The sequence below is a fragment of the Anopheles moucheti genome, chromosome 3, assembly GCF_943734755.1.
Source record: "Anopheles moucheti chromosome 3, idAnoMoucSN_F20_07, whole genome shotgun sequence".
Classification (NCBI taxonomy): Eukaryota; Metazoa; Arthropoda; class Insecta; order Diptera; family Culicidae; genus Anopheles; species Anopheles moucheti.
In genome coordinates this window covers 81434604-81460836 of record NC_069141.1, presented here as the reverse complement: position 1 = coordinate 81460836, position 26233 = coordinate 81434604, and the positions used below count along the sequence as shown (strand labels likewise).

The 26233-nt window shown below is 42.9% G+C and overlaps 1 protein-coding gene across 2 annotated transcripts; it reads left to right on the top strand.

Moving 5' to 3' along the window:
* Positions 1-911: 911 nt before the first annotated feature.
* LOC128301513 (lachesin) lies at positions 912-25395 on the top strand. Of its 2 annotated transcripts, XM_053038041.1 has the most exons (12): positions 912-1088; positions 8470-8848; positions 18005-18111; positions 19241-19448; positions 20125-20286; positions 20988-21116; positions 21524-21614; positions 22528-22611; positions 22726-22835; positions 23141-23200; positions 23691-23888; positions 24530-25395. In XM_053038041.1, exons 2-12 carry the CDS (start codon positions 8734-8736, stop codon positions 24640-24642), a joined length of 1377 nt encoding a protein of 458 aa, XP_052894001.1. In that variant the 5' UTR covers positions 912-1088; positions 8470-8733; the 3' UTR covers positions 24643-25395. The 2 variants fall into 2 exon arrangements, with proteins under 2 accessions (XP_052894001.1, XP_052894002.1); XM_053038042.1 differs by lacking the exon at positions 23691-23888.
* Positions 25396-26233: the final 838 nt, after the last annotated feature.

Below are 26233 nucleotides of genomic sequence, written 5' to 3'. Positions count from 1 at the left end.
AGACATAAACACTTAAATTTTAAATTGTAATAAAGTGCTTAAGGTTGTTAACTGTCAATTTTAATTGTTTAGTTCAACTGCTGTAACGCAAAATTATGTCTGGGTGCTTAAGAAACATTCCACTTCAACGATTTTTACACTTTTGAATTGGTTTATAAAGTAAAAAAAAAAATGTTGAATATACTTATCCAATTCGTTTCAATTTTTTTTTTTCTTCTAGATTATTTTGTGTGTGTATTGCATGATCTTTTGCCTTTCGTCAATGCATTCATTTGGAACTATTCATTACTTCACCGTATTCCCCTTGTTTTGTGAGTTCCATTGCAATGCAAATTCACGCGGAATGAACACGGATTCATCGAGTCGAAAGCAAACTGATGCTGAATGCATTCGTGGCGAGACAAGTGCGCATGCGCCGCGGATGCTGTGCTCGTCATTTCTCCTGTATTTCTCCAGCCAGGGAACCAGGTGCACAGTATTCGTAGACGAACTTTCTTGGCTGTACCGGTCGCCGGTTGTTTGAAGTCCTTCCCCAACCCGGCATATCAACCGAGGACGTGCCGACCGCTAGTGCACCCACGAATCTTGCCGAGGGTGCAGATTGTGTCCCAAAAAACTGTTGGCCATTCGGCTAGTCGAGCTGCATCCGGTCCTGGTTCGGGTTTGCCGAACAGGATGCGATGTGCGTGTGTTATCTGTCTGTGCCGGAGCCGAACTGTCACACGGATGTTGGTAAATAGCTTTTCTTGGCCAAATTCCTTCAGTCGTCTCGAAACTTTCACCGCCGGTGGGAATGTTTTTTCGGCCAGCACGCGAATACACCGCGCCGCTGATGCGTTGCTCGTGATCGTGGCTCGCTTGCACTTTACAGGACAACCTGCACTGCACGGGTGTGTGCGGAAAATGCAGCACATTTAGTGACATTTCGGTGCGGTTAGTTTAACACTTCACAGCACGCCAACAAAACGCTTCAAACGGATGCGCTCCGTTATGCATGCTGGAATTGCCTTCGTGCAGTGAAACAAAAAAGTGTAGTGCAGCCAGAATGGTCGGCGCTTGTCGTGTTTGTGTGTGAGCAAGTGTAGATCGTGAGTATCACAAATTTATCCCCAGCTCAAGCTTTTTGTGCGTACGGTGTTTGTTTGTGTTTTTTTTTGTATTGTTTTTGGAATACCACCATCATTTGCATCCTACTTTCGTTCTGCTATGGTTGCAAAACCCGCTCGATCCTACAGCGCCGTGTTCGGGTTCTTTGCGAACAGACAGCAAGCAAAAACAAAAAAGTGCATCCTCATCCTGCCATCAGGCGGGCTTGATGCATCGTCCCGCGCATAAATAGCAATGGCGGTAGTTTACGCTGATGACGCCGTGATTTGTTGCTGCCGTTGCCTTTTAGTCTTTTGTCAGTGCACTTTAGCACTCTCATCCTGCTTTTTAGCTTCGCTTTGGTTACGTGTTTCGTTTATATTGCTGCTATTATTTATTTGGTTCCGCGCGATGCTTCTTCGATTTTAAATGTTTTTGTACATTTTGAGCATTTGTTTTTATTTTTTTTTAATTAAAAATACCACCAAGCATTGTACGTTTTTGGGAAGCATCTAGTGTAGGAGGAAAGTGGATGAAAAATGTTTTTCAAACTGAACGAGAGTGAAATTTCGCGAGCGCCCGAAAAGTTGTCCTTGTGTGAAGTGTAAAGAGGATGAATGAAAATAACACAACAAAAAAACAAACGCACTTACACTAGTGTTTGTGCAACATTGCACTGGCAATGTCGAAACCGTGGGGCCCACTAGCAGACTGCGGCGGAAGGAAACAACGAACCGCCAATCATAATTGTTTCCGGATACAAAACTGCGCGAGACAATGTGAAGGCAAATGGGAAGGATGGTTTGCGTAAAAGTTTTTCTCCTTTTTTTTGCGTGTGTGTTTTTTCGTTTGTTTGACAGTGCTACGTCCTCAAAGCGAAATACCCGGCGAATGTGTACTATTGCGTGCAGGGTGGAAAATTAATTACTATCCGACGAGCAAGCGTTTATATTTGATTTAAAGTAAAACAAAAACCGTACACAAATGCATCCTTGTGCCAACGTACAGATGCAACGCGACAGCAGCTCAATCGAACAGAATGTTGTTTGTTTGGCTGACGGGTGTACCAGCAAAAGGATACTTGGATGCAGCGAATCCAGTGCACTTGAAATGATACAATAAAAGAAGTGCGGCACGGCGAGCCAGCATGGTTGATATTTAAATATTGTTTGGCTCTACTTTCAAATCTGTTTAATTTTGTTTGTTTAAAACAGTGAGAAGTGCTGACAGTGGTGAGTAATTAAAAAAGTGCGATATTACGACTAAACGTTACTAAATGTAAGTGTAAGTTGTGGAAAAAATTACGAAAATTTTGCAGTTGATAGTGAAAACAAGTTTAAAAAAATATTTAGGATCGGAATATTTAGTGCATCGGAAGGTAAGTTCGAAAGTGTGTTTAACACTGTTTTCGTATATATTGGCTAAAGTTTGGATAAGTAAAGATTGTCAAGTTAAAATAAATATCAACAACTGTGTAGGGAAAATCGGGTAAAAGCGATAAAATAAAAAATATATAATTTATAATGCACTTTAAAAGTGTAAAAACTAAACCTGATAAGTGTTCGGTAATGTAATATTATTACATTGTTAAAAAGGAAATTACTTAAGAAGAAGAAGAAAGAATAAAAAACGAAAAGAAAAACATAGAAAAAAAATAATAATAAAACATAGGAAAAATATAGTTAAACCAATGAACTTTTTGGTTTTAAACGATATAAAATGTAGCGTTTGTTTTTCTTTACACTTTTTTGTTGTTAAATAACATGAATATTAATTTTTTGTCTCCAAAGAAATTATGTGAATTTAAAAGCTATAACCAAGAACATAAGTTGTAACGCCTTTTTTAAGCATCTTAAATACAACCAGTAAGTTCAGCCTGAAGAGGTATATCCTCAAATGTGCTACTTGTTCAACTTGATTAATCTAATTTTTGAAATGGTTTTAGATTTTTTTCACTTCATTTAATTTTATTGTCAGTATCCATTTATTGTGAATTAAACAAGTTAAATCATTAGTGTAGTACACTAATGCTCATGTAAATAAAGTCTCAACAGCAGTTCAAACGAAATTCATTCCATAGAGTTTAACAAGATAAGTGACAATTGTCAGTTTTGATAATTTTAATGTGATAATTTAGGGAGAAGAAGCACGATAACGATTATAAGTGCAATCAAAAACATTCAATTAGATGAATCTCATTACACGTGAACACATTAAACGATTTGTAAAGAATCCAGTTTCATATACTAAGTATTACTTTGACTATTAATTAAGTAAAGATAAATAATTGTAATGCTACTAATTAACTCAAATATACCGCACATCGTGTAATTAAAGTATCCGTTCAAAATATTGTTATGCTTTTGTATCAAAAGTCTACCAATGCATTGATGACTGATGCTAACATAGGAGGAAAACTCAACTGTACATACATACTTGATCAAACAATTTAAATCCAGTTTAGCGAAATCATTGTCCATAATATCTTCTCATAATACACTCCCAAACCACTTGTGCACGCAGATTGCGCACTGTTTCAACCTTGAAACTCCAACCCACTTTAACGCTATAATAAACAAAGCAGTCCGGTGGGTAAAAACACGGCTAAGCACCATTGCGTGCACCACCCCGGAAAGTTTGGATGCGTTGGTGCGTTGCTAGACAATTAAATAGAATTTGTTTTCGCTCCGGGTTCGGCGTTCGGGTTTCTTGTTTATACAGTTATTAGTGGGTGGTAAAAACAAATATTTCCGATTATTATTCGACTACGTTCGCGTTTATTGCACCGCAATGGAACGGATTGAAGCACCCATTTTGAAACCGGTGCATTTTTGTGGGGTGGTGGGGCTTGTTCGGGCTTTAGTCGGAATTCCGGCGGTCCGCTAAACATCGGCCAAGCACAGCGACGTACCGTGCGACCGCGGACGAGTTCGATAATTTGAGATACTTTCACCGTGCGGGTTGGGTGATGTGCTGGCACCGATCGTCGATGGGTATTTGCGCTATCGTGATAGACCAACGGATCTTTCGACATGTGCGCGGCGGCGGGGGCGGTTTTATTGTTTTATCTTTCCTCAATTATGGAAATAAATGTAAATAAAAGTTCAGCAGATCCAGCAGATAGCTGGTGGGATTATTGCTTCGGTGGAAGCGAAGCGCCCTAGAAGTGGGTCGATGCTGGTATCGTGTACCGTGCGATGACCTGTAATTGCACCAAAGTCGAAAAGCGGTGTTTTGCGATAGCCTTGGCCGGGGTTTGGCAGGCGATAAAACTGGTCGTATTCACCCTCGGATGCTTGCGCTTGCTGGGAGCATCCGTACGCGTGGTTGTAAGATCGATTTGCAATGAAACCGCAACAATGGCTTCCGCTGGCAGGTGCGTTTGTGGCGCAGGTCGGTCGGAATTGATGACGACGGTGGTGGTGGTGATGATGATGATGATGATGGTGCTACCGTTGCCAGACGATACTGCCAACCGGAGAGGAATGGATGAGCCCGACAATGTTCTGTCACCGATACGATGTGTTCGATAGATTTTCCGATCGAATCAAAATGTAACACTCGCAAAACAATGTCGCGGCACGCAGCCCGGAGCCACATCCGCTTGGTTGGTGGAATAAAAAGACACTAAGCAACTTTTACACCGCACAAAAAACATAACGTTACCCCCGAAGGGGCCCCAGATTGGTCACGAACGGATGGATTTTGGGCACAGCCAGAATTTGCTGCTGAAGATAAAATCCTTTTTTACAGCACCGCCATGGGTTTTCGCTTGTTTGTTTGTTGATTATTTCGCGCAGCAGCATCCCGTTCGATCAATGCCCTTCAATGGGATGGATCCATCCCAGTGGCGGATGGCGTACCGCGTGCAAAGCCCCGTCCGAATGCCATGCACATGGTATGAATAATTTAAATTTAATGCATCAAATATCGATTTCAAACCCTTCCCGAACGAATGGGAATGGATTGTGGTTAAACAGAAGGGTGGTGATAACGGAAGGGGGTTTGCGGTTGGCACGATGATAAAGTTAGAGACCCGATCTATTTTCATGTTATTTAAAAGATGCTTTATTCCTTGAGGGACTATCATAAAATCTTAAATTTTTCGAATTTATTCAAATCATTAATTAAGAAATGATATTGCTTTAATAGAATATTGTTAGTTGGTTTCATATTTAAATTGTTTTATTGCTTCAATTTCTGGACCAGCTAAGATATTGATTTGCTTTATCATGCTTAAAAGGGATGAAATTTTAAACTTTTCCTTTCTTCCTTTCGCTTCAAGTTCCCGAGAGCGAAGAGCAGTGTGTCTGTCGATATTATTGCGGTATAATGAAAAATGTTTGGTATTTTTTAATTAGTTTGCCATCCGAGTTCACTCGGCTGCAAAGGCGAACGTTATTTGTATGCATGTTTTGTTGCAGCAGAGCATAACTATGAATTGCGAACATTCCACCAGCACCTGGAGATAAATAATTAAAATTTCTTCGAACGGTACGATGAGAGGCTGGTTTTGTGTTGTGCAAGGCATGAATTACTTGAGGAAAATTGGTATGAAATTTTTCTTAAAAGATGCAACGTTGAGATTTCGCTTATTTTAAGAATGTACAACACATCGAAATTCCGATCAATTCATTAATGCTGATGGTATTGATGTTTAACATCAAAATGGTTGTGTACTTCTTTTTTGTTTTTGAGGGGAATCTAGCTAATAATTTTCTTTCTATCGACAGTATCTTTATTCGAATCTGTCCGCATCGGAACCATCTTAAAGTGATCTGATTAAAAATATCTCACCATCGATCGGTACGCATTCGGAAACGGGAAAAACACCATTCGTGCCGGAAGCCATTTCACGCTTCGCATCATCTCCGGCACTGCGTCACCTCGGGGGAAGGAACCCTGTGTGAGAGAGAAAGAGAGAGAGAGAGAGAGCAAAAAAACACACAAACATCCCTACAAGCTAAGCTGGTGCGCCACGCCATGCGATTTATGAAATATTCATAAACTCTCCGGCTGGAAATCCTTCGTAAACGGGCACGTACGCTTCCCTTTTTGGCTACTGCTGTGTTGATGCTGCCCCCCGCTGCCCAGCGCCGGAAGATATTTAAACCTGCACATTTACATATGTAAGCGAACGAAACCGATGTTCTTCGAATTGTGTTTTCATGTTCCTGTTTGCAGTTCGCAACGTACAAAAAAAAAAAAAAACTCGAACGGCAACCAATATTCACTTTCGTTTTGTTTTAGCAACAAACCCTTTAGAGAAATCGATTCCGCCCGTTCGGACGGGGCGGTGTTGCTTAGTGTAAAATGTGCGATGCTATCGAATTCATTTGCCAGCTTGATTCCGTTCGGCAAGTGATGGAGATGAGATTGGGATCCAATCCAGCCAACAATCGGCAGGAATAAATGAATATATTTCGGTGCAAACTGCTAACTTTGTGGGTTTTGCATTAATAGGAAAAGAGCGATGCATGATTAAAACATTGCAGCGATAAGTATGATTGAACAAGACACCTTGCTATGCGTTAAGTTTCGCGAGTAAATTCCACTTCAGAAAAGAACTGTGACTTTAAAGTATAAACGAAATTGCGCCAGGATTTCCGAATGTATAGTACGTTCCGTGGAGAGCATCCACGGAAGAGGTAGCACCTTGTACAGCAATTTTGCTCGAAAACCGCCGAAAGGTATGCAATGTTTAAACACTAACTTTCCCGTTGGTCGACATAAGTACAGGCAGTTCTCGAGATACGCGGAATTAGTGATAAGTGATTTTTGGAAACTTAACAGTAGAGTTAATTTATAGCACAAAATTTTATAAAATCGTAAAAACTTGATCAGAAATATTTTCCTTGGTGATATAAAACATTTGTTTTTATTTAATAAGTTAAATGCACAATTTGTAGTACAGCAATTGTACGCCGTACAGTAATCGAAATCCGCCGAAGGGTATGCAATGTTTAAACACTTACTTTTCCATTGGTCGACATAAGTACAGGCAGTTCTCGAGATACGCGGTATTAGTGATAAGCGATTTTTGGAAACTTAACAGCTGAGTTAATTTAAAGCACAAAACCTTATTATAAACGTAAAAACTTGATTGCAAATATCTTTCTTGGTGATATAAAACATTTGTTTCTATTTATTAAGTTAAATGCACAATTTGTAGTACAGCAATTGTACGCCGTAAAGCAATCGAAATCCGCCGAAGGGTACGCAATGTTTAAACACTTACTTTTCCATTGGTCGACATAAGTACAGACAGTTCTCGAGATACGCGGAATTAGTGATAAGCGAGTTTTGGAAACTTAACAGCAGAGTTAATTTAAAGCACAAAACCTTATTACAAACGTAAAAACTTGATCGCAAATATCTTCCTTGGTGATATAAAACATTTGTTTCTATTTATTAAGTTAAATGCACAATTTGTAGTACAGCAATTAAACGCCGTACAGCAGTCGAAATCCGCCGAAGGGTATGCAATGTTTAAACACTTACTTTTCCGTTGGTCGACATAAGTACAGGCAGTTCTCGAGATACGCGGTATTAGTGATAAGCGATTTTTGGAAACTTAACAGCAGAGTTAATTTACAGCACAAAACCTTATTATAAACGTAAAAACTTGATCGCAAATATCTTCCTTGGTGATATATAACATTTGTTTCTATTTAATAAGTTAAATGCACAATTTGTAGTACAGCAATTGTACGCCGTACAGTAATCGAAATCCGCCGAAGGATATGCAATGTTTAAACACTAACTTTTCCGTTGGTCGACATAAGTACAGGCAGTTCTCGAGATACGCGGAATTAGTGATAAGCGATTTTTGGAAACTTAACAGCAGAGTTAATTTATAGCACAAAACTTTATTATAAACGTAAAAACTTGATTGCAAATATCTTCCTTGGTTATATAAAACATTTGTTTCTATTTAATAAATTAAATGTAGAGAAGAATATCGACTCTGTGACTTGAAAGTAAAAACGAAATTGCACCAGGATTTCCGAAAGTATAGTACCACGAAAACTTCCACGAAATAGGAATTCACAAAACAACAAAGGGGGAAAATTAAGCGACTGTATCAATTAAATGTAAAATCTATTGCTAATATACAACAAATAAGCAATGCAGCAAGCAACAATTCAAATTCAATGATTTCATCATTAAGCTAAAATAAAACAACATATTTTCATGACATTATGCGGATCATTTTGTGTCATCAATTAAATTACATGCAAACTCTCAGTGAGAGTACCCTTTTAATTACAAACAGTAGCTCTACCTTCATTTCAACAAGCACGAAATTTAAAACTTGCCCCAAATGAGATAAAGCCATACTTCAATTCCAAGTAACCGTTCTGTATTATGTTCTCTTTCCAGAATAGAACTTTAGCAACTTTACTTCGGACTTCCATTAACTTCCAGTTTGCACAACTGCACGTAAAGCGAAAACTTTCCCGTCTGCAAAACGCGAAATGGAACGCGTCCAGCATGGTGGTGGACGCACGGAAACGTGATCTTTGATCTTTGGTGCAGCGTTAATCAATTGCAAAACTCAAACCCCAGTGGCGCAGTGTGCCAATGCGCAACGGATGCTGGACGAAGCTTGTGTGCATGTGACTTAGTGACTGAAGCGATCACAAGATGTTAATCCTACAGACAGTTAAACTAATTCTACTCGCCCTGAAGCTACTGCCGAAACGGTTCACGCACCGGAATGTACTGTTTATGATATATTTGGTTACACTCGTCACACACGGTAAGTTTTTACAGCGCCACTTAAACCCCTCCATTTATTGCTCTGATTCGACCCCTCTCCCCATTCCGGTTCGGTTCCAAATCCCGACCCGAGGGCCCGAGGTTGTTTAATGAATGTGGAAACGCTTCGTTTACTGACCCGTGACAAGAAATCTTCCGTAGCACCATTCATTCACCGGCCGGATGGGAATGTTCTGTTAAGCCCAATTATTCTGATGCCCGTAATGAATTCGGCACTCTTCAAACCATCTGTTGAAATTCCGTGCCGTTCGTTAGCGTTCCGGCAGTGCAAAAGTTTGTACGAATTTGGTCGCTGCTGCTGCTGCTGCTACTGCTGCTGTCGTGCACACAATCTTGGCGCAGAATGTCCTGCTTGTACGAACATTTGGCATGGCCAGAACAAGCGGCAAATGGAACTTTGAGAGAGATAGATTTAATTAGATTCTTTCTTACTTTTACGTTCGTCGTTGCGCTGACCGAGAAATATAATCAGCTTCTGCAACAGCATCATCATCATCACCGTCATCATCGTTGCTCTTGAGACTATCATCGTTATGGTCAACCTCGGTACCGGCCTTCGTACAGCTAATGCCTTCGTAGTTCATAATGGAACTATTCTTAAGCTGTTTCTTATAATACCTTCTGTCTCGAACTGAATGTCGATTTGCTTTGGATGGGTTCGTCCATTGTGTAGCAGCTCTCGTGAAAGGGATTCGAAAATGTTTAATATGTATCGAATGGCATACATTTTTTTTTATGTTTAAATTCATAAAGGATAATGTAAACATGAGCAATTTCAGGATGGAATTAATTATCGATTTAATTGATCCTGATTTTAATAAACTATGAAAATCAGAATACCTCTCGTTTGATGAGATATTGGGCAAGATAAGATTAGGAAAAGCTGTTCTAAACTTAATATAATAAAAAATGTGGATTTGAAGTATAGAAACCATTGTTGCTTCTCGTACACTTCACACGAAAATGTGTCCGCTTCGAAAGCATTACTTTATCAACTTAATTGTAGTGCAAACTAATGTACTCATTAGCAGCACGGGGTAGTGAGTTAAACAGAGGAAAACAAAGTGAGATAAAAATGGACAAAAAAAGATGGAAAAAAAACTTAAAAAAACAACGATTGAAACACACTGGAGAGCTAGCAGGCTGTGGAAGTTAGATTTCTATGAATTACCACTTTTCCGCTTTACGAAACAAAGGCAGGCAGCAGACGTGCAAAACCGAAGCAATTCCCGTTGAAGAATGGTAACATTTATTCATCCTAACGAACCACCTTTCACACCACCGTCCACCGTTCTCCCGTCATCAGCCTACCGTTCCGTAACGGCCACACGGCACATTTGCAACGGACCATTTCGTGATGTTTCATGCCGAATCTAGTGGCTGACCATGGGTTTTTGCGGCACGAAAAAAGGGCGGAAAGATAGGGTTTGGTGCGGGAAGACGACACTTACGTTTGCCTACAAGGGTTAAAACGAGGCTACACCGAAAACGGGCCGATTCACACACACACACACACACACACACACACACGCATCCACAAACAGCAGGAGAGTCAGGGATAGAAATAGATAGTGGAAAATATATGAATTCTGGTCGAAATGCAAATGCAGAGAACATAATTTATCTTCACCAGAGCTGGAAGGTGAAATATGTTTGCCGGAGGACACCAAAACCAAAACCTTGTGCCACTTGTTGTCCGAAGCCATCGCTGGTACCTTGGTGGCGTTCGGGCAGAATGCGAAGGTTGCCCAGAAGCGCCGTCCAAGATCAACGATTAAATCGTTCAAAGGTACGCTGATGTCTAGGTCTAGGCCGCACCGAATGGCCCCCGGAACCATGATGCCGTGTGCTGATGCACCGGTACGACCGCTCACTATCTATCTCTATGCCTTTTCTATCGCTCCATCATCGTCATCATCATCATCATCATCATCTTGCAGTGAAAATACAGGCGTTGGTGAGGTGAAAATTTAAAGGTAAACACCCGTCCGCAGACCGGCAGCCCATCGGCCGCCGCCGGTCGTTTATTCCCAGTTCGACAAGAAGCTGCTCACTGTCCGGGTTGGCTGCTCTTGCTGTATCGGTATGTCGTTGGCAGGATGCCGAACTTTTGCCAGTGCGACGCGAAGAAGCGATCGAAGGCCGGTGTGGGGTGTGTTGGCACAAGGGCAGGACGGTTCTGGAAAACCTGTTTGCTATCACCGCCACAATGATGAGGAGAATATTTAGTATGTACATAAATGCAGAACAGCAGTACCGGCATTGGCATATGTACGCTCCATCGTACGGTGCCGGCTCGGCGGTTTCTTGTACCGTAGTTGCGTTGATTGCAGAACCACTTTTGTCGCAGAGGACCGAACAACGGGAAAGGGCAAACCGGGGGCAAACAACGGGGGCAACCGCGAAACCGTTCACTTTCCCACTTTGGGACTGAGGTTTGGCGTGTCGAACGATTCGAAAAATTATCACCTCACCGTCACTCTGATGCTCTGGCGAACGAGCACCGAAACGCCTGGGCTACGGGTCCAAGTGGCTGCCAAGAAGGACCGGATCCGGCTGCCGGTTGTTCTTGGCCACAGACGGGCTCATGCCGTACGGCAAGCATGGCTTTTGACAATTATGAAACTTTCCGGACGGGAGCAACACGATAAAATTCCGGAATCTTCCGTTTGAAGTGGCGAACTCTCGGTCCAGAACGCGTTTGGCACTTCATTAGCGGAGATGGCACTATCGCTGTGGTGAAAAATGATCCCCCCAAAAAAACAACAACCACTGGAACAGTCCCTCCCCGCAGCGAGAGATGCGGCAAACGCAGTCGGAAATGAAGCTGCCCGGTAAGGGCATTTATATATTCATGGCTCATAGCTGCTCTTTCAGTGGTCGTTATGCAATGCCATCATAAATACTGCAGGCCGCTATTACAAGGATGGGCAAGCGAACGGTCACCACCGCGCACCATTCGTGTTCGGGAGGGATGATTATTTTGTTCCTTGCAGCTTTTCGGAAAATAATGGAATTTGAAATGTCCGAAAGCTTGCTTTTAAATTTTGTCTTTTTACGCTTTCAATAGAACTGGGCAAAAGGGATGGCTACGGTTTTTGCGTAAAACAAAACACCGTTCGGGGAATGAAATACTACAGTATTTTATAATAGTCTTTTATTAGCGAGAAGTTCGCTATAAGAAGATCAATATTTTAAGCTTATCGGTGAGCTTTCATTGCACGACTCGTGGTGGTATGAAGGTTTTATAGTCCATTAACAAACTCTCACATTTTTTTCAGAACTCAGAACAGAATTCAGAAAACGATTGTTTTTTTAAATGGCCATTTAAAACTTCAACCGGGAACGTTTGGCATAGTTTTTTTGTTTATTGAAATATCAACATTTTTAGCTTGCTAGCAACTAGAGTTCCAGAGCCAGTAATAATTGTAATTGCCAGTAATTGAGCAGTAATAGTGGTGGAGGGATTTATTAGGTCAATAAATGATTCACAATTTACAATTGTTTATAATGGCTTTACATTTTCTAATGTCCTCATTGGGTTGCAATTTGATAGCATATTGCTGTCTTTTGAAGAGGACAAAAAAATCAAAGATTAAGTCAATGGAGGATCAATTCCCTTGAAGGTCCAGGGCGGAATTTTTAAAGCGGGGCCTATAATTTTGCTACGGCATTGACGGTGCTAGGGAGGTGTACTTCAAACATGATTTAACAACACCAGCAAAGTCTCGGAAAGAAAGCTCCCTTGCCTCAACACCTCAGAGTTCTGTTGGGTAGCCCTGTAAACGGGCCTAGTAAGCTAGTCTATATATAAACGTTTCTATGCGCTAAGGAGAACCATAACGCCACTACTTGGATCACATTTTCTACGATTTACGTACATTTACGATTCCTGATTAGTTCAACGCTGAGAGCTTATCATGATGACCTGTGGCATTCATTTGTAGAACAGATGGTTTGCCCATTAAATCCGTTCCGAAAGCTTAAGAAGCTTAACAAAACGCTCAATTCCACGCCAATATTTAAAAACAACAAGGAGATTAATGCATCGATGTTTCGATTAGATCTATCAATTTAAATGCCAATTAGTGAACGACACTCGCTCCCCGGAATGGATGCAATAAAGGCAGAGATGTAGAGCTGAAAGAGGAGGAGCGATAAAATATCGAATTTCATACCCATCTTAGCGCTAGGGTACACCACCACGCGATAGGGTTGAAAGGGAACGAATGGCAGCTGATTGATGTATGAATTAATTTTGCTCTCAGAGAAAGAAAAGTACTGCCATTGCTGAGCACCATTAGCATGTGATTGGTTTTAAAGAAAAAACTAATCAAGCAAATCATGTGTTGTTTCGTTAACTCAAACCGGCTTCCTATTCGCCAAAGATGGTCGCACGAACGATTACGGCTCCCTTTTAAGCTAATATAAATCCACCACACTGGCAGCACAATTTGTCAAAGAAAACAAGCACCGTTGCCACTATTCGCAGCTTCCCTTCAAGGACTGTTGGTTGTTTTCCTCATCGTTTGCTTAAAAATGTCCTTCAAGAGCCGATTCTTTAGCCACCACAATGGCCCACTTCAGCACCCCCACGGCAACTGCGAGAAATAACAATTGTGATTTCTGCTTCCCTTTCGCTTGGTGCTTCTTTTGTCATTTGTTTCAACGTTCGCCGTGGCGAGAAACACTCATTGTTCTTGAGCCGTTCAGTCGTTCCGGCGAACACCGCACGCTATCTGCGTCGGTCGCAAGATACAGACCAACGCGCGCCACTTCCCAGCGCTGATGTTTGTTTGTGCAAGGAACTGTTTCCGGCTCCGCAACGCAGGACTGGCGCAACGAAAGTTCTCTTTTCTTTCCGGGAAAACGTTCATTTAGTAGCCCGCCAAAGAGAGTCCTCATCGCTGGAGAAGAAAGCAATGCAAAAGCATCATTGACCCTAAACATGAAATAGTTTCTCTGGTGGCTCTTGTCCCTCGCTTGCTTTCACGGCATTTCGGCTGCTAATAAGACATTTTTTTTGCACGGAACACGGTACTGGCTTTAACGTTGGCTTTTCCTTTCGTACCGACCGGTAACACAGCCGTTCGTTGGACCATTTCGTGTTTCGCAAAGTGTATTTGAGTGCAATTTTTCAGCTGCCTTTCGCAAAGGGCTTTTTCTGGTTTTGCAAACACTTTCAGCCTGCCGTCAGGAATTGTTGCACACAGCACACGTGTGCGGTATCGATCACCGCGCTCGAATGTCACACCGAATCGAACCCGTTTTCTCCCAAGGCTCTTAACATTCAATCTAGGCACGGCCAGAGGATGGGTATTGTTTATGCACCGTAAAAGCAATATCAATATTTGGACTTGAGTGGCACCCGTGTTGAAGTGCGACCCTTCCTGTACGACACCTCCACCTGCTTTTGTGTGTGAGTGAGTGTGCACGTGTCGCGCACTGCCGTCCTCCTCATCCCCGAATGGGGGCGTCAGGATCTTATCATCAGGAGTACATAAATCATGCGAGTTTCCATTTTACGAGATGCAATATATTTCCGGCAATCTGACACGCGGTGTGTTGTTTATCGGTGGCATTAGCGAGTTGCGAGTAATGCAAAATGGCTGTCCCCGGCTACCCCGGCTGCAGGTTTCACAATTCGCATGGGATTGACCCAGATTAGGTGCGTTCGCGATGCTCACAGTCAATAATCGATTAGTTCTGCTAGGGATGGGGATTGTTGGAAGTTGTGTTGATGCAGAAAAGAAAGAAATCATTTAAGACCCTACGATGCACCCTGTTAAAGTGTCGACGAAGCCGCTCTTTTGGAGCAACTTTCAACACGGACGAATTCTTTAGCGCATAAAATCTCACCGCGACGGTGCGTATGTAGTTCCGCCCCGCGTCGCGTATCCAGGGTAAGCCCTTGCTTTATCTTCTCGCCCATAAATAATAGGCCGACAATCCGTACCCACATGCACATCCTTTGATAATCATTTAAATGTGTAATCCGTGTGTGACATGGTCGCGCGCTTACCGTGCCACTCCAATAATGCATGATGCTCACGTACATCCCATAAAGAGCAGCTGTTACCGTTTTCGCTTTCCGGTGAAGATCCCGCACTCGACTGTCGGTAAAGCTTTCCTGCACACCGTTCCTGCAACCGAGCACAGGAACCTTTCTTTTGGAAGAGGGCTGAAACCGTGGCTGAAACCAGATAAAAACACACACCCTATACACGTACGGAAATTCGTGCAGCTTCTATGCGATGGGATAAATGCCGAGTGCCGGTTGTTAAGATGTGGCCGGAGGTCGGACTATTATGATGTTTTTCGGGAAGGTTAAATGTTCGCATGAAATTTGCCTTAAAACTTCCGCCAGCCGGGTTAAAGTATCTGCGAAAGTTTGACCATATATCAAGTGGTTTTCCTTCCATTCATCGTTCGGTTGTGTGTTTGTGTGTTTGCTTGCCTAACGCACGACACATTGCCGTATCGATCATCGCCGCGTGCGTTTAAAGCGTAAGCGTAACATTGTTTCGCATCTGCCGCTCGGTTGGGGAATAAAATTGCCCACACTAAGCGCTTGCTTTGCATACTGAGATGATAAAATATTAAATTAAATTGTCTGCATTAAGTAGGCGGTGACAATGCTGCATGCTAGGGTGATGTGGCTTATGAGCAAGAAGCAATTATAAAATCCTAAGCTACGAGCTTTTTTCGATTAGCTTCTACCGAGAGGGAGAGCTTTTAGATAAATAGTAAAGAAGCTAGTCATAATTAAAAAAATATCCATCCCCTGCTCCATTCCAGCAGAAACAAACCACTTCGGTTTGTTCGGCTTCGCTCAGTCGAGCTGATCCTGCCTCCGGGTAACAATGGGGAGCAGATAATTCCTGCCTACCTTATTGCATAGAAGGCGCAATACATTTCAAATCATCCGTAAATGATTCAGTTTCTTCGAATGTACAAGGCATTCGCTGCGATGCGCGCACATCCTGCACTATCTCTGTCCGCTTGTTAAGCAGGGATTTTTGTGTTTGGCCAAATGTATGATAGCGGCGGGCCCATCTTTACTGGCAGATAGTCCAAAGAAGGTCGGATTTGCAGCTACGAGCCTTGGGGATATATGGTGAAGCTTTGTTTGGAGATTCGCAGCAGGAATTGAAGCGATTTTTAGTGTTTTTCCCTACAGTTAGTTGCATAACCATAGCGCACACGAACAGTTTTTCAAGATTTTGCGAATATAAAAAGGTATTATTTATCATTATGCACGCTGTTTATTTAATTCAAAATTACACTACTTGACAAAAACATGAGTGCAGTTAGACTTAAACTTATAGAAGCTTATTTCTTGGTATTGGACTTTGAAGAATCGTATTGGAAACATATTTCGATCATTCGAAACGAACATATAGTTGTGTTACACACTGTACAGCTTACCGAAACAAAGCGTTGGATTTATTTTACAGATGAAAACTACTGCATTCTTACTTGAGCATTGATCTTGTCTTTAAAACCTGCTCGTCAAGGCTGTCCTCCCTTTTATAAGCGCACACAAATCGAGAACTGGAGCGAAAAGTGCTTGCATTTTCGCAAATGTAAATTTAGAAAAACAACAACAGGTCCCTTTCCCTCCCTGAGGCCCTGGAACAGGGGGGGCCATCGCGATGGGTTCTGCTAGTTGTCAGTTGCAGACAGACACAATGTAGACCGACCATAATAAAGTAGCAGAAGTAAAAAAGAAAACCCCTTTACTAACACCACCGCTAGGCAAAAAACAAAAAACCCCCTCCATACAGCAGCGCATAATGACAAGATTGTCCCGATGTGATGGAAAACGAACCCGAAATGTGTCACATCGCTCTTGTCACAAACGGTCCGACAGGAGCGGAATAAACGGATGGAATTATCCTGCAGCATCATCGGGGTTCGGTTTTCCGTTGCATCCTTCGGCCTGAACGTAAGGATTGCTGTGTACGACCGTGCTGTGTTGTTCGAAATGTGCTCCACTTTGGGGGGCGGGGGTTTACCGCCTGTCTGGTAGTACACTTTTTATTGTCGCTGTTGTTTCTTCCACGTAGTGTCGGTGGGGCTGAAAACCCGTGTGCATGCCGCCGCTCGAACGAAGAGTTTCCCGGGCGGCGAGATAAATGGACGGGACACTTCGCTCATGCCCCCCCCCTGGTTGCCGGTTGCAATTTCGAATGCAACTAACGAACTCGCACGAAAAACAAGTTCCGCTCGTGCAGCTCGGCCCGGGACAATGCATGTAACAGTCGCAGCGGCTGCAAGTGGCTGCTGGTGGTGCTTAGAAGTGTTTGAAATAATAGCAGCAACAGCAGCAGCAACAAAAAAATTACTTTAAATAAATCATCCTCCAAACAGTTGCATAAGTCCGTCCGTCAGCCGGTCAAGTGCCGGTGTGTATGACAGTGCCGGGAAACGATTCCAAACAAGGGCTCGGGACGGGCACAACAAACGTGTAGTAAGCGCCCGATGTCAGCACTTTCACGTTGCAACGCTCCAGTTCCATTTGTCGGACAGTTCGGTCGGTGTTGGTTTTCCGCCATATCAAACCATTCGGTCGGTCGGGTTCTTGAGGCGTTTTCAAGCAAGACATATTTCTCCCCGTCATCCATCCGGCCCGGCCCCCCCTCCCCCGGCACGCCCGAAACAGAACAATTTTTATTCGCTTTATAGCAAACGATACCGGCGCACCATCTGCCAGATGGGTAATCTTTTATCGTGTACCCTTTTTTTTTGTCCGGATTGCACGGTACGAATTTGTTCCATTCGTATCGAAGAAAGCGCACCACGGTGCCGCAGCTGGAAAGGATACGAAATAAACTGCCACCCGGGTTGTGGCCGGGTGTGCGTGTGTGTGTGTGTGTGTTTGCAACTCTTTCGGCATACCACATTTGCTGCCAACAAAAAAAAGCAGCCTCCACCGACTTCACATACTAATATCGATTGGCCCCTTTCGGGTCGGGAATGGAATAATTTGGAAACGAGCGGTGACCTTTGATATGTTATTTTGGTGTTATCCTTTCTTTCCGAAATGTGCCACGGTACGATTGTTGTCGAATGATTGTTTTCTTTTTTTTTTCATCTGCTTCCTATCACAAACTTTTCTCTCCCTTCCGTGCAGTGATGATGGATGAACCAAGATTTGCTCAACCCATTCCGAACGTTACCGTTGCCGTGGGACGGGATGCTAACCTGCCCTGCGTAGTCGAACATTTGGGCACCTACAAGGTAAGTTTATCGATGTGAAAGCGATCATATGGGGCGATGGGCATTGGGCCAGGGTAACTATTTATGAACAGTTCGTGTGACGCATAAAATGAAGCCGGTCCGTTGCTTATTAATCAAACAATTTGGATAAGGTACGATCAACGTTCAGCAATAGAAAGACAATATGCGTTGTCTTACGGTATATTAAAGTTTCTAGCTAGCTTGAAAAAATCCAAAAGTTATTTCTACAGTGTGTAACACAAGTGTAAAATTTTGTACTCATAGTGTACAAATACAGCAAAAAGAAGAAAAAAGAGGAAATACAAGATTGGTATAAAATAGGAGAGATACAAAACCTGCAAGATAAGCTGACACATATGGAAAATTGAGAGAAAATCTTTTTTTATGAAATACAGAGTAGAGTTGGTAAAAAATAGCAACTATTCAATAAGATGATCAGAATAAAATAATGCAACAGTTCACATCACAAACAGAAGACAAAAAAGCAAAAGAGAGAAAAAAGAGTTTGAAAAGTGCAGCCCGGTTGTGCAGACCTGCCGTATTTAATTGACGAACCGTGCAAAAGCGAGGTGACTACAAAATGCATAAAAATGTGAAAGCAAATACAAACAGTGTAAAACAGAGAGTCTTCTATCAATTCATTCGGTACTTTTTGCAGGCATCCATTTTTAAACAATTTTTTTATTCGCAAACGGCTATAAATAAGCAAATTCGCTGAATTTTGTTACGGAAAGGAAGAATGCAGCTTTATCACACATCATGAAACCGAATAGCGGATTTCATGCATCACACAATGAAGTAGATTTTGATTAAGCCGTATATCATCGGAGGCAGTTTTCCGCGAAAGAAAAAGTGTAAATAAAGGGAAATAAATAGCTAGCATAAAGGGATTCCGTTCAATCAGAATTAGCTCCTATCAAACAAACAAAGGCATTATGAGAAACACGGAAAGAAGGAAATCCATTAAAACAGCCCAATAGATTAATTACACGCAGATATACCGCGAAAAGTTGGGACAGTCCTTCTATTTGTAGTGCCTTACAATAAGTAAAAATAATTAAAACCAGTATGCGCGAAACATGGTGACGGTAACTGTATGGGTGTAACCGCAATTCTATTTACTCAACAGGTCGCGTGGATACACATCGACCGGCAGATGATTTTGACGATACACCGCCACGTCATTTCGCGCATTCCGCGCTACAGCGTGACGTACGATAATTCCAACACATGGCTGCTGCACGTTAGCCAAGCCCAGCAGGACGATCGGGGCTATTACATGTGCCAAGTGAACACAAATCCCATGATTAGCCAAGTCGGTTACCTGCAAGTAGTCGGTAAGTGGGCCCAGCATTTTCCCCTTTATCCGGCATTTCCGCTCGATCCGGGCATTCATAATGTTGTAATCCAATCGGCTTCCGATCGGGTGGGTTTCAATGGTGAAAACTTTATCGTATCGTGTTTTGGTACGGTTGTATGGCTTTCGACGTGCCGCACACATGCCGCCCCACCGCGCCTTGGCTTTGGGGCCATGTGTCTGGGGCAGTGTGTCGATTACATCTTGGCGTACCATCATGCTACGGGGAGGGGTTTGCTGATGTGAAGTTGTTCCGCGGTGCATGTGTTGCACGGGGAAGTGAAATTGCATCGTACATCTTGTTTTTCGATCAAATTGAAGTGCACTTTCACTCTGGAGGGCGAGTGCTTCGAGAACCGCCGTTTGAAGGACTGGCTGGAAAGAGCAAAGAGCAAACGATGCTTCAGACAAACTGGCAGTTGGAAGAAAAGAGGTCGAAGTTGAGTAAAAGATAACGTATACATGCAACAAATTTAATGGTAATGAAGTACGAATCTTTCAAAATTAGTTTACAGAAACAAGCTGCAATATGTTTTCTACTGACAGCATTGAAGCGATCGATATGGAACATATCACCTAAGCGATTGGGAGCCGATAATGTTGCCCGCATAATACTGAGTGATTTCTTTCCCTTTGCCTCGCTCCGTCTCCGTCAGTGCCTCCCAACATCCTGGACATCGAAAGTACTTCGTCGTCAGTAGCCGTGCGAGAAAATCAAAATATCAACATGACATGTCGTGCCGATGGATTCCCCACGCCCAAGATCATCTGGCGACGCGAAGACGGCCAGAGCATTACCGTCGAGCGGAAGAAGAAAGGTAAGGGCACCAGACACGACACGAGCGTGTCCCGGGGGGTGACCGCGGGAGTCGGCAGCACCAGCTGGGGCTGGGACGCATCTGTCGAATGCAGCATTCGCTTTTCGCTTTAAGCAGCTTATCTGCCTGTGCGGAGATAACATCAAACGCAGCACCCAAGGGGAAGCAAGATAAATGGGTTTTTGATTGTTTTTACAAGGCAGCAGTTGTGACGGAATGTGACCTTAATCGAAAGCCAATGCGTGGTGGATAGGTGCGGGGGGAGGTGTGCTGGTGTTGGTTTGATGGTGAAACGTTTAGCCTGAGCGATCGATTCGATGCACTCTAATCGATTCAAAGTCCGACGGGAATCCTTCATGTCCCCCGCGCCGCGGGTTGAATGGACCGTTTGACGGATAATTTCCGCGCGATTGGCTACGTTTACATCGGATCGGATCGGACCGATTACCCGCGCTGGTCTGGCAATAATCTTTCGCCAGTCAAAGCCCGTCCTGATTGTCCACCGTGTGCTTTTGTGCGTGTTATCTCGCGTGCTGAAGAATCCACATGCCATGCGTTCCTGCCCCACTGCTGCTGTTGCTGCTGCGCACCGTTGGCAAATACGCACTAATCTTCAAATAACTTAATTTCTCATCCCTTTACTTACGCATCGCGTGTGGGTGAATGGAACGGTGGCAACCGCAAAAACTCGGCCCTCACAGTGATGGTGTACGACGGTGAGGTTCTTCATCTGACAAAAGTAAGCCGCAACGAAATGGGCGCTTATCTCTGCATCGCCACTAATGGTGTGCCACCGTCGGTGTCTAAGCGGATTATCCTTGATGTGGAGTGTAAGTATGCTTTTATTTATTCATAAGTGTATTAGCAAATTAAATTCATACGCCAAACTTAGGCCATACCGCCAGTGGTGGCTAAGTTTGCGAAAGATGTTTGCCCGGCCGGGATCGCAATCGCTATCTTGCGCCGTGCTCTACAGTGAACGTCGGAATGATGGCGAGCGAATCCACCATTATCTGCACAGTCACGGCATCCCCTGGATGCTGGATGTGAATGCGTACGGTTAATGGGCGCTTAGTTGTGCTCGTCGGAAAATTGCGTTAACTTCTTCTTCTGAGCGTCTTAGTAGGCCACCGCGTAAAGATATGACGGGCGGGCGTGGTTATGCTCACCACCGATGGGTGGAAAAATATCACCTTCACGGTTTGCGGTAATCTTCGTTTGCTTCGTTCTGTTTCAGTTTCGCCAATGATTTGGGTGCCAAATCAACTAGTTGGAGCACCACTCTCGACTGATGTTACCATCGACTGTCACACCGAAGCTCATCCAAGGTATGCATATTACTTGCAAAGTTTTGCGAATGCAAATGATGAAATGTGTGGTTAAGTACTGTTTATTGTTTACTGCGTGCACAAGCACCATCCGTGATTGGTTCGGTGAGACTTTGAAGGTTGTCTAATGGTAGATAGACCTATATCTTGAAGATGACAGAATAGAATTCGTGCAGGAACTCTCAATTATTCTTGGAATTCCTTGATTTCTAGGTGAATTCTACAAAACTGTACATGAATTGCAGGTGCAGGATAAACTTAGTAGAATAGGAGAATCAAAATTATTTGCAAACGAAGGATCTCAAAAGCGGACAAAGTTTTGATACTGATGTCCTTAACGCGGCTTCTATTTCTCAATCTTTACCTTGAGTGTAACGAGTACTTGACTGATGTTTTATTTTTGGTAAAACATATCAATAACACATTAATTTTCACAGCAAGAATACTTTTGCGATCAACAACACCGTAATTAGTACTACATGAAACACTAATCGAACGAACATAACAAAAATACACTAAAAATAGCAATTTTAAAGCAATCTTCTTCTGCCAAATCCATCTCCTTTGATATGCCAATATAAAGGAGGTATAAAATCACTGAATTAGCCTCAATGAATCCAGTTTCATCTCGTCATGGATCCTCTTAGGTCGTGTATCTCGATCGATTTCGCCACTCGATGTAGTGGCCCTCTGCAGTCAAACACACGAAGCCAGCTATCAAATTCAAATCGACCGTTAAATAATAGTCTACAGTTACTAAGTACCAGACAGTTTAAATTATCAAATAGGCAATTAAATTTGTAGGAAAATTGTTATTTTTTTTGCAACATTTCACATCTCTTCAAAACCAAAATACAAAACTCTCCCAAAGCACCAATGCCGTAACGCGTTATCGTTTGCCATGTATTTACAGAGCCATCATCTACTGGGTGTACAACTCGGTAATGGTACTGCCGAGTAAAAAATACATCATTGACTACAACGAAAACTCCTACCGGTACGTAAACGTCCCGTTTCGCCATCGCCCACCTCCAAACCGTGGCGTTGGTTTGGTGCGCGGTGTTATAATGAGATAATCGCAAACAACATAATCGCTTTTGCTCTTCCCCAGGGCGCACATGAAGCTCACCATCAAAGGCTTATCGATGGGCGATTTCGGCAACTATCGCTGCATATCGAAGAACTCGCTCGGCGAAACGGAGGGCTCGATTCGCGTTTACGGTAAGTGTATGAGTGGGTGTGTATCGAGTGGGCCCTTAGGGTTATGGTGCGGTGGTTTTAATTGGTTACCTTACGATTGGCTGTAATCGGCACTTGGCAGGTGTTTAGCAGGTAATTTTGAATATTCCTCCACGTCGGGTCACGTGGTGGGGTTTGGCAAAAAGAACAACCGCAACCTATCCCCCGAAAGCCCGAAAACGATGCACTTTGCGAAGGGTGGGTGGTTTTATATTTAGGGCATCATACTTACCGTTCCATTTTCCTCGTCCGGTTTTTCGGTTCCTTTCTTCTTCTGTCCGGTCTAGAAATTCCACTTCCATCAACACCGTCGAAGCAAATTACTCACGTGATGGAACCGAAGGAGAGTAAGTATAGATTGAATTAAGTGCTCGCCGGTAGTTTGGATAAGTTCCAGACGAAACCACACATTTCGTACCCTTCCGTTCGTTCCCTTTTGCTGCAACGTTAGCACTCGACACTCTGTTGACTCTGGTGCCGAAGTACATTTTATGTTTGTTGTGTTTCTTTTTGTCCTTACCCCAGCGTTTGTTTGATTTTGTTTCGTGCATTTTTCGACACTTCTTCCTGGGTTGAAGGTGTAGTTTGTTTCTGTGTTTTTCTTACTTTCTTTCGGTTTTTTTTTGTGGTTCCGTTTGCTTTATTTCGTGTCGTCGAACGGTGTTTTTTTTTTGTTTGTTTGGTTGGAAAACTCTCGCTTTTGCCAGCACCTCGGGTGTATTAATTTGTGCAATAACTTCGGCGCACTTTGTGTCCATGTGGCACCCTGTGTGTGCGCCCGTTTTACACTCATTTTCTCGTCTTCTTTCCGAACAAAAAAACCCGCACGTCTGCCAGCGAGCCCAGCCGTGGTGTCACGTAATGAAACCATTAAGGTCGCCAGCCAACCTGAGGTCCTGTTTCCGATGAAGAACGACGAAGGCTACGCTCAGCGCTCACCGAACGGGATCCCTTTCGAGCGCAAGGGATCGCTTGCCATCGGGCAAAGTTTCTCCTACACCGACATGCCACCGAAAGAGTTCGGTGTATCTAACGGTAAAGTGTTTGTTGACTTGACGTTATGAGAACCTCAAACCCACCCCTGTTGTCTGTTTTGTTTCCCCTCCCCCTCCTCCCCCCTCCCCCTCTCCCCCCTCATTTTCGCTTCGTGTTCCTGTTTTTACCTCCCAGTTGATTCCCGGTTTTGTCGCGCTTCCTCGTAGAAACATTTCCTTTATTTTTTGCTTGGTTTTGGTTGCTGTTATTTGTGGAGTTTCTTATGTTCATTTCATTTTTTTTCTCTCAAACCCCTTGCATCCCCCAATATTTTGCTGCTTTCTTTTTTCTGCTGTGCCTTGTGGCGAGGATTGAGTTTGTGTTTTGTTTTTTTTTGTCAAGAAGCATCTTTGTGAAGGGGTTTTGGATTTTCCACCCGATTCACTCATCTTGGTTTATTGGTTTTTATATGTTTTTGCATTTTCGTTTTTCGTTCATTTTCCCAACTTTTCCTCCCGAAAAAAAAGTACTTTAAACTCGTTTCGTTCTCCCCGAGGCACTTAACCGGGAAGGGTTGCTTCAGTTGTCCCAAAGAGGAAAAAAAAAACGCAACAACTGATCACCTTGGAAGTCGCTTTTGCACTGATGCCGTGTGTTTTCTCTCCCTTCTCACCCCTTTTAATGCATTCCATCGATTGCAGATGCTCGCAGTAGCTACGGTGTGTTCTCGCTACTATCACTAACGACGAGTGTCGTCCCATCGACGCTGCTAGTGCTGTGCCATCAACGCTGCGAGGGCTGGCTGTTTCTGTAATTTGCAATTCGCGCTACCGCAGCCGTGCTCAACCTCGAAGCTGTTGGGTTGCCGACAACAGCTGCAGAGCTGTATCCATATCGCAATCGTCGCAGTCGGTCCGCAGATATATCGCATATCTGTATGTTCCCGTTTTGCGTTTTTTGTTTTCTCTCCTTTGGCTCATATCACTCCCAGTGCGAAGAAACATATCCACGACGAATTGCAAAAAGAAAACAAAAAAAAAACCGGACGATAATCAACGCGAGTTTGTCACCAACGTAAGGCTGAGAGCACATCTGTATCTGTAAATTAATTCCACGATGTTCTGTGCTTAGATAAGGACGCTGCTAAGATAAACAATAACTAATCATGCTCTTGTGTTTTGAATTTTCCTCACTATTTTTTTTTTGTCTGACCGCTTACGATCATCCTCACATCTTTAACCGGCACGAGATCACTGTGACATACTAAGAACAAATAAAAACAAAACACTCTCAAATAGCTTTAAAATGAGAAAATTTCCAATTCGTTTCGCAATGGGTTGATACATTTTCATTGGCTTTGTTGAACGCTAGACTCGATTTTGTAAACTATATTTCAAGAGCCCTCCGTTGTAGGATCGAACGATTACGGTTCCGAAGGGGAAGGTATTGTTTCATCCTAGATAAGAATTGTAGGAGAACGTTGTATAATAGCAAACAAAAAAAAACTAACACAAAAAAGGCTTAACTCTTTGTCGAGTTTGTTACTCCTTTAGCGAAGTACACGGAATGATGAATGAATGATGGGTGCGTGTCGCAAGTGGCGTATGTTGATTTATTCTTCTGCATCTATGGAAATGCCTACTGTGTTAAGCAGGAAGTTAAAAATAAACAGATACATAAGACGAAAGAAGCTCCATTGTCTAGCCGGGTATTGAGATTGAGCGTATAGTGTGAGCATTGAACGCAGTTCGCACAGTGCCCAGTGTGTACATATTTTAGCCCCAACTTAAGCAAGTGTGAGTGACGAACGTTGACACATATGACAGACTACTATTAGCAAAACGGAATGGAACCAGGAATTAGCGCGAACGGCGACAACGCACCGTGTAATTATCGGTTAGGCCTAGGCGAGCATATTGTTAGGTTATTTGTTATGTTAATATTTCGGTCAAACATTTAGCTCAAGCACTCACCGGACAGGATGCTGCATGCTACGCGGCATGCTCATGATGGCGACGCGATGCAAATACTTAGAAATATATTTGAAATAATAAAACATAAATAATAATTACGGGCTTTGTCGGTGCTTGCTTTGTTTTTTTTTTTGTTCTGTTTGATGTGCATTCACGCGAGAAAGCTAAGCGGTAAGTGGCAATAAAGCTTTAGCTCCCTAATAAAGCTAAAACAACTTTAAAGTGATTTAAAAACACCTACATAGCTTTATTTCTTGTGAAACAATATCGGAATAGAAAAGGAAAAATCATTATCCATTTGCAAACAATGCACTATAAAGAAAGTGTGCTTGCAGATGCAAATAAAAAGAGAAAAAAAAACACAACCAGGAAAATCTTTTTCTCCTCCCCAGCGCCACAAAGAACAATGCAACGAATTGGAAAATTGAATGA

Excerpts from the sequence above, each read along its gene's own strand:
- LOC128301513 (XM_053038041.1), top strand. The coding sequence starts at position 8,734 with ATGTTAATCCTACAGACAGTTAAACTAATTCTACTCGCCCTGAAGCTA. Across the intron at positions 18,112-19,240 it reads AACATTTGGGCACCTACAAG|GTCGCGTGGATACACATCGA; the intron begins GTAAGTTTATCG and ends TTTACTCAACAG. Across the intron at positions 21,615-22,527 it reads CACACCGAAGCTCATCCAAG|AGCCATCATCTACTGGGTGT; the intron begins GTATGCATATTA and ends ATGTATTTACAG.